The 14,642-nt window shown below is 50.3% G+C and overlaps 1 protein-coding gene across 2 annotated transcripts in view; it reads left to right on the top strand.

The window, feature by feature from the left end:
* Positions 1-14,642, top strand: part of COBL (cordon-bleu WH2 repeat protein) — a 264,098-nt gene that overhangs the window by 151,760 nt on the left and 97,696 nt on the right. For both annotated transcript variants that reach the window (XM_040644519.1, XM_040644518.1), the window contains exon 6: positions 1,794-1,976. In XM_040644519.1, the coding sequence (XP_040500453.1) occupies positions 1,794-1,976 (183 nt within the window). The remainder of the gene's footprint in view (positions 1-1,793; positions 1,977-14,642) is intronic.

The raw sequence follows: 14,642 nt of genomic DNA, 5'->3' as shown, positions 1-14,642 counted from the left end.
ACACACTGGATATTTACTTTGTGCCAAGAACCAAGTTCTTTCGCGTGGAGTAAGCCATTTAGTCCTCGTGATCCCTGTGGGAGGCAGGTACAGGGATTCACCCAGTTTTACAGGAGGTAAGTTGAGGCAGAGGAGAATCACGAAGTGTGTCCACGTTCATGCAGCTTGTAAGTGGCAAAGGCAGGAGTCTAACCTGGAGAGCATGTCTCTGCCATACGTGGGCTGACTTCCGTGCTGCATGGGCCTCCGTGTGGAATATGCCCCAGGCACCGGGTGCTGGGGAGGAATGCTGGTCAGGACAGGGGAGAGGAGCCGCCAGGGCAGAGTGTGGCTTCCATTTTGTTTTGTCTTGTTTTTTTTTTTTTTTTTTTTTTTTTTTTTTTTCGTTTCTCTTCTCTTCTCTTCTCTCTCTCTCTCTTTTTTTTTAAATAGGCTCCATGCCCAGCATGGAGCCCGACGTGGAGCTTGAACTCATGACCCCGAGATCAAGACCTGAGCCAAGGTTGAGAGTCAGATGCTCAACTGACTGAGCCACTCAGGCGCCCCACTGTTTTGTTTTTAATTTGAAATTGGAGTGTTGGTTCTCGAAACCCTCTTTCTGCACTAACACTTACAAGGATTCGATTAAACAGACCCTGGGGGGAAAAGACTGAAAACCGATGTGCCCATTAGCCCACCAGCCCGCAGCCCAACCCCACACCCAGTAGGAGAAACTGCTCCGCGGAAGCAGCTCATTAGCATGTCGGCTTGCATTCATTTTTGGCGTATTAGATACCTACCACATGGTACCACATTCCGCGATCAGCGGTCTTCACGGCCGCCGTTTATATCATACATCCATTTGTTCGTAACCTTTGAGGGTTCAAAGAAACCTAAACCCCTCCAGATGGCAGACTGTGTTAGAAGGTGGGGTGGGACAGTAAAGTAACCCCCAAACGGAGAAAGCCCTTCAAAACAGGGAGACAGAGCAGGCGGCCCCATACCCTTTACACAGAACTTCATTCTGGGCAACTTACTGCCAGGGGCCAGGTGGAGAATGATCCAGTCGCTCTACAGTTACTCTCTGCAAAGTCCAGATATTAGGCTGCAGAGTCTACAGAGCCAGGGGCACAGAGTAGGGGCACTGCAGTGAGAACAGAGGGTTCACACACACCTCAGAGGGTTTCCAGGTGCCTACTTGGGACCTACACCTTTCATTAGCTCTTGTGGCCCCACCTGTGCACCAGGAAGGAGAAAGCCTGTGTCACCTCTGGCAGAGTCATGGGGGGCCAGAGCCAGCCTCCCCCCACCCCAGCCTGGGCAGGCATTCCTAAGGGGCCCGGAACAGGTGACCTTGGGAGAGGCCACCGAGTGGCCAGAGGTGCGGTCAGTGTCGTCAGCAGCGCTAAAGACAGTCTTCTTCTCCAGGAGCAATGTGCTTCTCGACTCTTCCTTCTGCTTTCAGCGCCTTGTTCTGATGACAGGCTGACATTTCCAGGGGTATCATTCATACCCGCAGTTGGGTCAGGAGCATTAACTGAGTCTGCCTGGTGCGTGTAGTTAGCGGTCGCAAGGATCCGCTCTTTCCTTCATGATGACGAAAATAAACCTCGGGCAGGAATCTGTCACGCAGCCTGTTCTGCTGTAAGGGAAAGCGAGCACACGGATTTTGCTGAGGGCATTCGAGCCTGTCAGTGGAAATGATACTAGAAACTTGGATGGGCGGTTTGGCACTTAGTGTTCAGGCTGGAGCGTCTACCCACAGAGAAGCACCTCACACTGATGAGATTTTCTGTCTGTCTCTCCCCTCGCAGGGCTGCCTGACGACGCCCAACTCCCCGTCGGTGAATTCCCATTCCCTTACGTTGGGTCCATCCCTCTCGCTCAGCAACATCTCAGGGGTGTCTGTGAAGTCGGACTTGAAGAAGCGACGGGCCCCTCCTCCCCCGACCCTGTTGGCTGCAGGGCCACCAGTGCAGGACAAGACCTCGGAAAAGGTAGGCAGAGGGCAGCCCTCGGGGCCTGTGCGTTTGCCGCATGGACCAGTGAGTTCTCTCTAGAAGTTCCCTGCATGCCCTACGATCCTTCAAGTGTGTGGCTTTAGCAGGGAGAGTGTTCGGGTGAATGTTTACGCTTTATGTAGAAGTAAAGGTGAGATGCCATGTATTTCAGTTATGGAAGGTAGGAAACTTTTGTGCTTTTTATGCTTGCTGATTGGCACTTGTTCTATCTCTAATGTTGAAATTTTGGGTATCGTCATGATGGCTCCATGAGAAAACTCATGGGTCAAGGCACTGGAAGACTCTGGAGTGTGTATGGGATAGGGACGGTAGGTGATATTAATATAAAATGCCCCAAATAAGTCAGATTCACAGGACAGTGGGGAGTAAGTCACTTTCTGTGTGATACTACATTGCAGACACCGCGTATGTATGAAGCCGTGTGTGTTAAGTTTATCTTCAGAGCAACTTAATTCCTTTGCAAGGGGTTGTCATTATGTGTGGACAGAAAAGAGCTTTTGTCCCCAGCAGCTGGGGTCTCACCTGCGCTTCTTTCCTGCCATGCATCCACGCCACCTTGAAGCATGATTGGAAATCCCCAAACCTCCCTTCCTGGGGGCCGGGCTGTTCTTGGACTGTGGCTCCTCTTCTTGTGGCTTGGAGTGGGACACGGTGAAACTGGGAAGTATGATGTGTATTCGCCAAATACATCCTTCCTCATTTGGGTGGGCAGTGGTGGACACAGCCCCTGGGGTGGCCAGGATGGGAGCAGGCTGCTGAATCTTGGAGAACATGGGTTCCCCAAGGCTGACCAACAGTGCCCCCAGCGGGCCTGCTCCATTTGTATTCCAAGACACGAGGTCAACCTGCAGTCAATAAGGATGTATTATTCTTCATGAAGCTCAGAGGTTTCCTAGTGACGGGTGGCCCAGGTTCCTGGCGGAGATGGGGAGTAGACGGGGACATCACACCATGAACAGGAACATTATAGAACATTATTCTCCCACAGGGGCTTAATTTCCTTTCCTTCTGCCTTTGTGTCCCTTGGCCTGTCCCTGCTTCATATAGGCCAAGTGCTTCACATTACTGCTAGTCTTGATTGGAACCCTTTTTTGCTCATTCGTAAAACGGCTTTTCCTTAAAATAAACCAGAAACTAAGTCTGTACCTCCCAGGTGGGATGCTTAGCCCAAGGTCGTGGTTAGAAGTTACCAGAGGGGCTCTCTGGAGCGGCAGACTTCTTACTTAGTTTCCTTTTTATCCCAGTTGTCCGTCTGTCCATCAGTCTTTTTTTAAAAGATTTATTTATTTATTTATTTTAGAGGGAGAGAGAGCATGCAGGCAGGGGGAGGAGCAGAGGGAGAAGGAGAGCGTCCCAAGCAGTCTCCACACTGAGCACAGAGCCAGCCCGATGTGGGGCTCAATCTCATGACCCTGAGTTCATAACCTGAGTCAAAATCGAGACAGATACTCAATCACCTATCCCACCCAGGCACCCCTGTCTGTCCATCAGTCTTCCTAAATCTTAACAAATCTACAGACCTTTCCAGCCATGCGCTAGAAATCTGTTGGAAAAGCCTGCAACGTGACCTATTTTAGAAGAAGGTATTTTGAGTTTTGTGTTTCCTGAGCATTTTCTAATGCCACGAAGTTGTTTTGAGAGCTTAGTTATCTTATGATGAGAAGAACTTTAGGCACATATGGCACCTCATTTGGTGGTATGCTTGCATGATTAAAGCGTGCAAATCAAACACAGTGACTTCCTGCTGGTGTGTGTGCCGTGTGCCTCTTTATTTTGCTGGGGCTGAGAGTCTGAACTTTTTTGTAACCCGCAGACCGTATTTCTAGCATTTAGCATTTTTCAACCAGTCCCCTCTGGGGACGTCTTTTTGCTTTCGATTGGGAAGGATATTTCTTTTGCAGTGAAAATCACGAATTCCAGGATCACGATGACTTATGTTTTTTTTTTTAATGAGAATTGCGTTTCCCTAATGTTATAGCATGTAGATACTAAGCCAGATTAGCATTTTAAAACTGTCTTCTATCCAGAGAAGATGCTGTGTTTTTCAGATTTTAACGTGCCTCTTCAGAGTGGATAAAGTCTGCTGGAGTGGGAAAATGTATAGTAAGTAGAGAATCGGGAATTCTGAATGAAAAATAAATAGTTCTCTATACCCTGAATAATGAACAGAGTTCCCTGTGAGGCAGTAAAAGCTTTTTACTGAAATCTGTTTTATTTGGCACAGAATGAGTGGAGAAATTGGCTCACAGAATCCCTCTCCTTTTTTAAGCATATGAGTGGCATATGGATTAGATTTAAGCATTTGCTAGGACCATTTTTTTCCCTTTTTAAATGAAAGGTATTTTGTTATTTACTAATTTCTGGGAAAGGAACCCAAAAATGTATTGTTGTCATTGTTGGGGAAAAACGTCAATTCCTTCTTCATGAACTTCCTTCCATATAAAGATAAGATGTTTGTTTGAAAGCCTTATTTATGTGCAACTGTTGCTAACACCAATATCCTGAATGAAAAGGAAAGGCTTATTTTCAAGGACATGACTAGTTTTGGAAAAGGAAAACGCGTCAATTTTCTTATTTTAGAAGATTTTTTCTTATCATCTGGTCTGAAAAATTCTGCGTTTCTGTATTCAGGTCTTAGAGGGGGAATAATTTCAGCTGCGTCCCGGCTCATCGGAAACATTCTCGAAAACGCAGTCTTTGTATCCGTGTTTATTACCTGACGATAGATTCACAACGTAAACATCGGTATTTGTAATTTCTAAGAGTGCTTTTGAAAGAGCGTCTCCCTGAGGTGTTGGAGCCAGTGGATGAAATTAATGGTGTCCTTGTGCAAGCCTCTTGGCAGAAAAATTGGCAAGATGGGTAAAGAGCCACATTATCTTTGCAGAGGAGAAGCGCTGTCTGGGCCAGACCGTCCTCCCCTTCCCGGTACCTTGAATGTAGTTTCAGTTAAGCAGAACACTCAAACAGGAATGATATATATATGTGAGCACACCATATGCTAAGTCAGCATTTTTCAGACTCAAGTGAGCATCAGAATCACCCCCAAAGGGCTTGTTAAAACACATTTTACTTGGCTCTACCCTGAGCGTTTCTGATTCAGGAGGTCTGGGGCAGGGCCTGAGAACTGGCGTTTCAACAAGTTCCCAGGCAAACCCCACTTTGAGAACTGCCGTGCCACAGAATGCCACTGCCCTGATCCACCTAGGAAGACTTCGGAGACTAACAAACGTGAGAGAGAGCCGCTCGGTGTAAATATTCTTAACAGGCCTGGGAAGAGTCTTCAGCAGGAAAGTTATCTGGAAATGAATGGGTCTGCTGTATAACGGTATTTGGGCACAGGTTGCCATAGTGTTAGCTGGGGCCTGACGTTAGATGTTCAGATGAATAAATAGCTCTTGCTTCTTCTTGCTGGGACCCGGGGAGTGCTTGAGTGAGGGACAGAGGGATTGCCGGTTCTAGATGGGATTTTTCTTCCTTTTATCTTTGAGGTTCCACACGTGGTCCTCATTCTACTCTGCTCTGTGCTGAGACGACCTCGAGCCTTGTCCCTGACCCCAATGCAGGGCAGAGTTCTTGCTTGCTACTCCTGTGTGGGGCTCAGAGCCCCCTTTGTATGCAGCTGTCCCCAGGAGGCTTGTCTTCCTGTCCCTTGCATGTGTGTTTCCCCTCGGGCTGTGGATCAGCATGGATCTCAGACTATGAGTGGGGCTGCGGACACAGGTGCCCACAAGGGCCCCTCTCCACCCACTCTCTGGCCCTCAGTTTTCCTTCTCTACAGAATGGAAACACTAAAAGCAGCCTTCCCAGGTACATGCTGTAGAGGTCAGAGCAGGGGCCCTGTGCAGCTTCCTGGGTCCAGATACGATCTCCATCCCTCCTGGCAGTCCTTGGTGAGTCCCTCCACTTCCACCCTTCCTTCCCCAACGTGCACGAACCGCACGACCAGGTGGAGTGAGATCCAGGCATCGAGGGATGCAAGAGCCTGAGGCAGGGAGGGCTGGGCGGTGGGGCAAAGGCTCTATGCCCTGGCCAGCCTCCTGTGTGAACCAAGTGGCAGACTAAATCTAAAAATCAAACTCTCCGTTGCCGCAAGCATCAAAGGCAGTGCAAAAAGTTGCCTCGCCCAGGCACAGGTTCACCCTGTTACATGATGCCCCACCCCCTCCGTGGCATTTCTGCCCCGTCAGTCACAGACTGAATACCCTGTTCACCAGTCCACACTGTCAGAGATTATCGGGGGGCAGTTGCTCATCCTTTTAAGGCTTTGGAGCCTCTCTCTGAGAAGAACGAGAAGAGAACCCTGTCCAGTAATCCGTCCTTGGGTGACTCAGTTTACCTACTCAGGATCAAAGCAACCGTAAACCCCACTCGCCGACTTCTGCCTCTGTACAACACTTTGCTGGCTGCAGAGCGGCTTCTTTCACTTTTCGCTCTGTCGTCTGATTAAAACTAACTTGTGGGACTTGACTAGAAAATGCTGTGTTGTCTAACTGGAGTTATCATTTTTGTCAGTCGGCACACGGTCCTTCTACGCCTGCTGTTGTGCCTATAACAACTATAAATCCTTTTTTATTGTAAGTTAAAGTAATTCAGAAAGTATTTTAGCCATCCAGGCTTTCTTTCGTCCTATAGTACTTGAATTATTGCATTCATTGCCGAGAGAATCCAACACCATAAAATTCCAACGTGACAAGCACACTTGTACACGATTTCAAGTTTGTTGTATTGGGACTAGAATAACTGGTGGTATTGGGCATTAAAATGAGAGATGGGGGAGGTTGGTGTTTTATCAGTTATTGGTATAACCCAAAATAGATTTTTCCATGAAAAATTGTTTATGTATTTGATAAATATGTGTTGAGCAGCTGCTATTCGCAAGCCCTGCACTTAAGAGCAAAAATTAATATTCATTCCTTGAATATCTCAGTGCAATGTACACATAAACACAGTGTTTTGTACTGTGCCAATAATTAGGGTAATCTGCATGTGTTAGAAACTAGGGGAAAGTATTCCCACTTGAGGCTCCATTTCTGGAAGCATCCTGAAAATCAGGTGATTAGAATATTATGAGAAATTGCTGAGCATACCCCCAACGAAACGTTTTGTCCAGAACTAAAGTGTGCATTTGGTGGTTCCTGTGACAGCGTATTGCCTCATTCTGGCATGTTCCCGACCTCATTCTGCATCCCAATCCCCAGCAGACAGAAGGCCCCAGCACGGAGCCCTAGCAGCCGTGGGGCGGGGGAGTCCCCACCGAGCAGGGCGACGGACCAGCCACGGACCAGAGTGGGCTCCAAATGCGTTCTCCTCTCTGCTGTTAGGACTGATGGTTGTTGCTAATGAAATTGATCATCCATGAGGATGTTGGGGTGAATGGGATCCCTAGTCCCGTAGAGCCATGTCCACGGTCCTTCTCCTGGGGTGAAGGCTCCTTTACGTTCTGTGTGTCCTGACTCGTGGTGGTTAATTTGTTTCTGGCAAAGTGGATGATGCTTGGAGACTTTTAAAAAATCATTTTTCAATTACTCTTCCGGGGCACCTGGGTGGCTCAGTCAGTGAAGCGTCTGCCTTCGGCTCAGGTCATGATCCCGGGGTCCTGGGATGGAGCCCCGAGTTGGGTCCCTGCTCAGCGGGGAGCCTGCTTCTCCCTCTCCTGCCCCCCCTGCTCATGCGTGTGCTCTCTCTCTCTCCCTCTCAATTAAATAAATAAATCTTTTTAAAAAATTATTCTTCGTAGTAATCAAAGACCTCTGATGACCTCCAGCGTGTGGGTGGTGTTCACATGAGCCTGGCTCAGCCATTCGGCTTCCCGGAACGCTGTGCTGACCAGGCAGGATTTGAAGGTCAGTTCAGGAGAGAAGGAAGAGTGGCCCCTTCAATCTGCCTATGTGCCAGGGACCCCGGAGGGGAAGAGGCCCCACCCAGACCGACCCCCTGTGTGACATGAGGAGGGGAGGCTGCAGACTCACCTTTCTCTCATGCCCCTCCACCTGTCAGCGAGGCCTGATCCCAAAGCCGGCCACCTCCCCCGCCCCCACCTTAGCACCTTGGTCTAGGTGCTCCTGCTTCTGGGACGACCCCCACTGCAGTGGCCCCCTCCTCGCTCCCCCTACTTCTACACCTGCCCCTCCCTCTCCAGACTCTTCTCTACACCACTGCTAAAGCAACACTGGTCACACACAAGCGGGGGCCCGTCTCCCCCTTGCATACACTGGAGAATAACTAAGTTCTCACCTTGGCCTGTGGGCCTCCACACTCTGGGCCCAACACATCTCCCCATGCCCTCACACCCTGCCCGAAGAGGCCTTTAACGTGTCCTCTCCACGGGGCCCCGTCACCGTCCACCCTCTGGTCACAGTCTGTGCCGCTGCCCGTTCTGTCTCGTTTCTCTTCCAGCTTCTAACACGTAAGTGCAGAGGCAGGGGACTCCGTCTCTGGCCTCACTGACATGTCTTAGGGTCTAACCACATCAGTAAACATATGCATTAATGCACTCCGTGCATATATGATTCATTTACCACGCATGTGAAGATGGGTCCTCTGTAAGTGAAAACCACTGATTTCAAAATATAATGCAAAGGGTAGTGGTTTGCCCTGCTCACAGAGCCTACTTAGAAATGGCAACAATCTGGCCAGAACCCGCACTGTTTGCTCGTCACTACCGGAAGAGACCGATAGAAACCCAACAAGTGCAGGCTTCTGCCAGACGCCAGAGCTAGAAATGACCGTGTGGTGTAGACGGGTGGAGGTGTGGGAGCTGCGTGTGGAGACAGGGGATCATGGAGGAGCTGCTTTGGGGACAGGGGCTCCTGGGGAGCGGTCAGCTTCTGAGGACGGGACACACACACACAGACACACACACACACTCAGACACACACACACACTCATGCACGCACACACACACACGCACATACATTCACCTGTGCTCTGTGGGGACGATCAGAATGGGGCACCTGCAGCCCAGGGGAGGGGAAAGAGCCTCGGGTATGGCCGAAGGCTGAACTCTGCTCCATAGTATGTTTCTCATCTGTTAAATGGGTGCAGGAGCCTCCCAAAATCTGGAGATGAAATGGGAGGGCTACGTAGAGAACAGCAGCAGAGAGGGAAGCTCTCCGCTCTCTCTCCCGCCCCTGCCCCGGACCTTCTCTCTGAGTGTCGCTCCTTTTCTGTCCCCCAGACCATTCTGCCTGCTATCTGTGTGTCCTGTGAAACTCCCTTCTGTCCATTTGCTATTTTAATGCCTCTTCACCACATTTCTTCAAAAATAACACATGCACAGACATATATGTATCTGTGTGTGCGTGTTGCACTCTTTTGCCATCCGTAAAATATGTGGCCGCATCAATTGTTGACTTCACCCTCACAGCCCCCTGGCAAGTTTGCTCATTGTGATGGCCCTTCTTCAGCTGAGTTGAGGAAACTGAGTCAGGCCAGCCCCACTGCAGGTCAGAGATGGCGTAGCCAAGGGGTCAGACCCTCTGTGCACCCTCCACTGTGTGTGATGACCCTTCTAATCTGGGGGGCTGGGGCCGATGCCCCAACCTGCAGAGTCAGAGCTGTGGAAGTCAAAGTGCCTCGAGTGGCCACGTTCCCTCTGTGACTTTGTCAGAGACACAGAGACCTTGACGAGGAAGAGGTGCCGGCATCAGGGTGGGGGGTCCTGAGTCTCAGAGACTTGTCCCAGGGTTTGAATAGACATCCTTACAAACCCAGGGCAGCTGCCAGGCTTCCTTTCAGGGTGGCGGGGGGCTTTCCACCTCCTCGCTGTTAACCAAACGACGCACTTTAATGTTCTGGAATACCGTGGGAGCGCCGTGTTTCCATTTCCTTCCCGTGTGGCTGTGCCCGGCCCTCCTCTGAAGGTCAGGCGCAGTGCAGGGCTTAGCTCTTTGTGTTTTGGGGGATGCAGGTTGGTAACTCAGCAGAGCCTCTCTCCCCCGGGAGGGTGGAGTGGATGCAGATGGCCCCTTCCGCCCTCCCAGTCACCCTGCAGGAAAGCCCCTCCGTCCCTGTCCTCCTCCCACTGGCCTGGCCCTGTCCTTGGGCAGGCAGAAAGGTGGGGCCTCTGGCTTCTTCTGTGTGTTTGTCCCTGGGCCTGTTGTGAATGTTTCTTTATAAAATTCAGACTTCTTCCACAAAAGACACGCGGAGCACCCCTTCCCCCGTAATGCCCCCTCCCCTGCTTTTTGTACATAGCAGGTGCAACAGGTGACTTCCTATGGAGAAAGAAAGCATCGTCCCGCTGCATCTTCCCCTCAGCAGAGTGCAGAACCTCCGTGATGTGTCCGTGCGGTTGTGCTCTCTCTCAGGATGAAAGCAGACTTCTTCTCTCAGGCACCTCGCCCTGGGCGTTTGGGTTATACGTAGCTGTCTGACTGGCTGGGCGGTGTGCATTCCCCTCTCCGCGGCTCCTGCCCCTCTCCGTGGACATGACGAGCCATCCCCAGACACTGTGACTTGTAGGGCATTTTACAGCATTTGGGATTTTCCAGTTCGGTCGCTCTGCAGTGGCCTCTCGCCCTTAGCTCTCCTCAGAGAACCCCTTAGCAGAGGTCAGTAAGGTGCCGCTATGCAGAGGGACCGCTGGGGACACGTTCAGGAGCCACAGCACCCCACCCCCTCCCCATGGCCTTGAGTACACAGTGTAGACTTGCCACCCACTTGGCTGAATCCCGACTGGGGACCTTGAGCTGTTCCCGGTACGCCCCAGCCCCACACACCATGCCTGGCATGCAGTCATCCGTCAGTGAGCATTTCATAAACAAACAAGTGTGGGCTGGATGACAGAAGGGCCAGGGAGAGTCCTGCGAGGCTGCATGGCTTTGCTTCGGCCATGACAAATGAACCGTTGTCTACCCGGAAGGTCTCCGGTGACACACACAGGGAGAATGGGCCTTGTGATCGATGACTTCCAAGTCATCAGGAGGCTCGGGCGCCTGGGGGCAGCGAGACAGGAGGCCTGCCAGGATCCAGAGTGATCTTCAGTGAGATGACATTCGGGGGTGAGGGGGCATCAGCATCTCTAATGGCCCCTAGACCCGCCGCTCCTGTGTCCCGCATGCTGTAGACCCTGGACAAGTGTAACCCCATACCCAGGTCCCGTCGAGGCTGCTTGATGTGCTCCAATCCAAGGCTGACCCTGGGGCCTAGATTTCCGGTGCAGGAATGGCCGCAGCTGCAGAAAAGGCACAGGTATTTTGGAGGAGTGGGCAGGCAGTTGAGACTGGGAAGAGTTTACAGTAATGTGATGGTAGGGGGAGGTGGCTCTAGCCCCACACTGCTTGGTGCCTGGAGGGGCTGTGTCTCAACACCACATTTTGAGAGGAAAAAAATTAAAAAATGCCAAGAAGAGAACATTCTAGAAATTGAAGAGTCTAGAAATAGCAGAATATTTCAGTGGAGACATGTAAAGGCTCACTGGGTCATGGTGAGTTCCTGTCCTGAACGGGGGCTGTGTCCAGAGGACAGGACGGGGACCAGCGTGTGGGCCGCTATTCTAGAAATGCTTGTTTTCATGGGTTATAGGGAAGATCGTCTGTGAGGCAGAATTGGGGTGCTGGCGTGATGAATGTGGGGAGGCACCATGTGGCATTTAGATGAAGTGTTGGGTCTCATGATCTCCTAGGAAGGCAATGCAACGTTATCCTACGTTTTCTTAGCCGCTCTTGTAGGGACTGCTGGCTCCTTTTCATAGGGGATGGGCACGCAGAGGGTGAGTGGTTTGCTCAGGCCACGAAGGAAAGCCTTGTAGTTTGAGCTGTGACCAGACACAGTGACCGCCTGCCAGCTAAGTTGAAAGGGAACCCATTTGCTGGGCTACTGTGACAAGACACCACAGACGGGGGCTGGAGCCACAGAAATTGATTTCTCACAGTTCTGAGGCTGTTTGTCCAAGATTGGGGTGCTCCTGAGGCCTCTCGTGGCTTAACGATGGTTGTGTCTGCACTGCATGCTCCCATGGCCTTCCCTACGTGCATGCACATCCCCGCTGTCTCTCCCTCTTCAACAAGAAATATGGGAATCGCCCTAATGGCCTCATTTTTACTTAATCACCTCTTTAAAGACCCTCTCTCCACATATAGTCACATTCTGAGGTACGGGGATTAGGACTTCAAGGTACAAATTTTGGAGACGGTGGTGCAGAATTTAGTCCATAACAAAAGCAAGCTGGGTTTCCATTTACACAGTTTTCTTGGCCATAAGGAATTCGAGAGCAAATAAGATTAGGTGCTTTATATGCTTTCAGTATTTAACTGGAGCAGATACCGGAGAATGGCCCTTGTCTGGGTAGATTATGGCAAAGGGGTCCAATCCGTGGGAAATTCTCACTTGCAACCTTGCTTTTTATGATCCCCCCTAATTCCCATGCCAGGGGTCAGAGACTAGACTGGGTGGAGGGGTCACTTCCAGATTCTTTCCCAGCAGGTGGCATGCAGATCATAGATACAGTCCTAGCCTAGAAAGACGTTCCATCCTGGCCGGTAGTGTTTTAACTGGTAACTCAGCGGGGGACGGAAGGTCATTGTGCCAGACCAACCATGTGCAGAAGTACACTCAGCAGCAAACAGATTTCCAGGGCAGTTGGGCAGAGAAGGCACGTCATCCATTCCTCAGCCAGCTGGTGCCAAGGTCAGCATGAAGACAATTACAATGACCCAACGACGGCTCAGTCCTTGTTGTGTTTCAGCTACTCTGCTAAGACCACACGTACGTCGTCATCTCATTGAACTTAATCTGTATGATATTCTCGTGAAGTACGTGCTGTTCTTGTCTTCACTGTACCAGTGAGGACACAAGGTCTACCAAGGTGAAGAGAGGTCACAGGGCCATACCAGTCAGTGGCAGAAGTCGGGCCTCCCAGAGACATCTTTCTGGCAGGAAGTTCTCCCGCGTGGGCGCTGATGGGGGTCAGAGGGAAACGTGTGGCCATCAGGTGGCATCGTGTTTGAGTGGGAGACGCGTGGGCTTGAATCCCGGCTCCGCACCCTGTGCAGGAGGTGCTGTAGGGCACAGGTGGGAGCCGGTGCTGGCCCATCATAACCAGCCCTGCCATTGTCTCTTGTGACGTGGAGATTCTCAAATGGATAGGAGGTTTGTAACGGAGAAGCACGCTCATTTATTCGTCATTGACAGAGAAGGCGTGCGTTTGCTAGTGGAGAATGAAAACGCCCAGATTAAAAACAATTTGAGGGTCCCCTGGCTGGTGCAGTCAGTTAAGCGTCTGACTCTCGGTTTCAGCTCAGGTCATGATCTCAGGGTCGTGAGATCGAGCCCCACGTCAGGCTCCATGCTCAACACAGAGTCTGCTAAAGTTTTTCTCTCTCTCCCTCTCCCCCTTCCCACATGTGCTCTCTCTCTCTTTAAAATAAATAAATAAATCTTTTTTAAAAAATTCTAAAGATCTTCTTGGAGGAAGAACATATTCACGCTCCATCCTTCACTGCAAATCCCCTGATTTTGCCACAGAGCAAATTCTCCATGCTCCGAGTCCATGGAGCTCTTTCTCGACAGCCCATCCTGCTTCTTATGGAGGTGATCCTACAGCTGGAACATCTGGCTGAATCAGGACAGATTTACTTCACCTCCACATGTGCCCTTTGTCAAGGAAATGAAGCAAAACTGGCAGACTAGTCCTGAGGAATGCCAGCCTGCTGTTCTCTGGGCAGAGTGACCGAGTCAGTGGAGTGGATGTCACCTGGTTTGCCCGAGCCAAAGATACAGAAGCTTGACTACTCTGAAACCCGTTTATATTTTTTTATTATTTTTGTGGCTCTACCCAATTTGCAAAAATCTGTGTATCCGCTCATGCACTGCGTCATGGGGCTTCAGGAGTCTCGACAGGAAGGAAGGATAAAACTAGTGGGACCGTATGACTTTCTTTCAGACCTAGCCTAACTCGGTCTGCTTTTGAGGCAGCCCTTTAAAAAATAATTCTGTCATTGAGTCTTCAAATGTTCCAGATCAGGGACGCATGGTGGCTCAGTCAGTGAAGCATCTGTCTTCGGCTCCAGTCATGATCCTGGAGTCCCAGGATCGAGCCCCATGTCCAACTCCCTGCATAGCGGGGACCCTGCTTCTCCTTCTGCCCCCCTCTTCTTGTGCGCTTTCTCTCTCTCTCTCCCTCTCTCTCTCTCTCCCTTGCTCTCTGTCTCTCAAATAAATAAATGAGGTCTTAAGAAAAAAAAAAATGTTCCAGATATAAAGTACATCTGCTGGGTTAGCAAATCACTAAAACTAGTGCAAAATTAAATAATGGATTTGCACAAAGTCCTTTTGAAAGAAACAGCCACATATAGGTTTTGTTTAAATCCTAAAATATGGAAAAGCAAATGCAAAATGTATTATGGTGCAGAACAGAGTTTTTTTAAATGTTGGGGGAAGTGGAAATGCTAGGAGATTGCATATTTGGGACGTTTCCTTCTTCCGCGAGGAGGCAAAGATCTGCATTGTGTTCAGAGGAAGTCTTATTCCTTCGTCCAAACAAACATCCATGTGAACCCAGAGCGTCCCATCCCGTTGCAGAGCATAGGAAAACAGTCGGTGCCACAAACGAACTTCCTTGGGTGGAGATAACAGGGTGGAGGATACGGAGAGTTTGCAGAGAAAGGAAATGGGAGCTATTTTGGTGGTTTTACATCC

This window comes from Ursus maritimus, unplaced genomic scaffold, assembly GCF_017311325.1.
Source record: "Ursus maritimus isolate PB19 unplaced genomic scaffold, ASM1731132v1 scaffold_3, whole genome shotgun sequence".
Lineage (NCBI taxonomy): Eukaryota > Metazoa > Chordata > Mammalia > Carnivora > Ursidae > Ursus > Ursus maritimus.
Note: the sequence above shows the minus strand (reverse complement) of the source record. Positions and strands in the feature narration are given on the sequence as shown.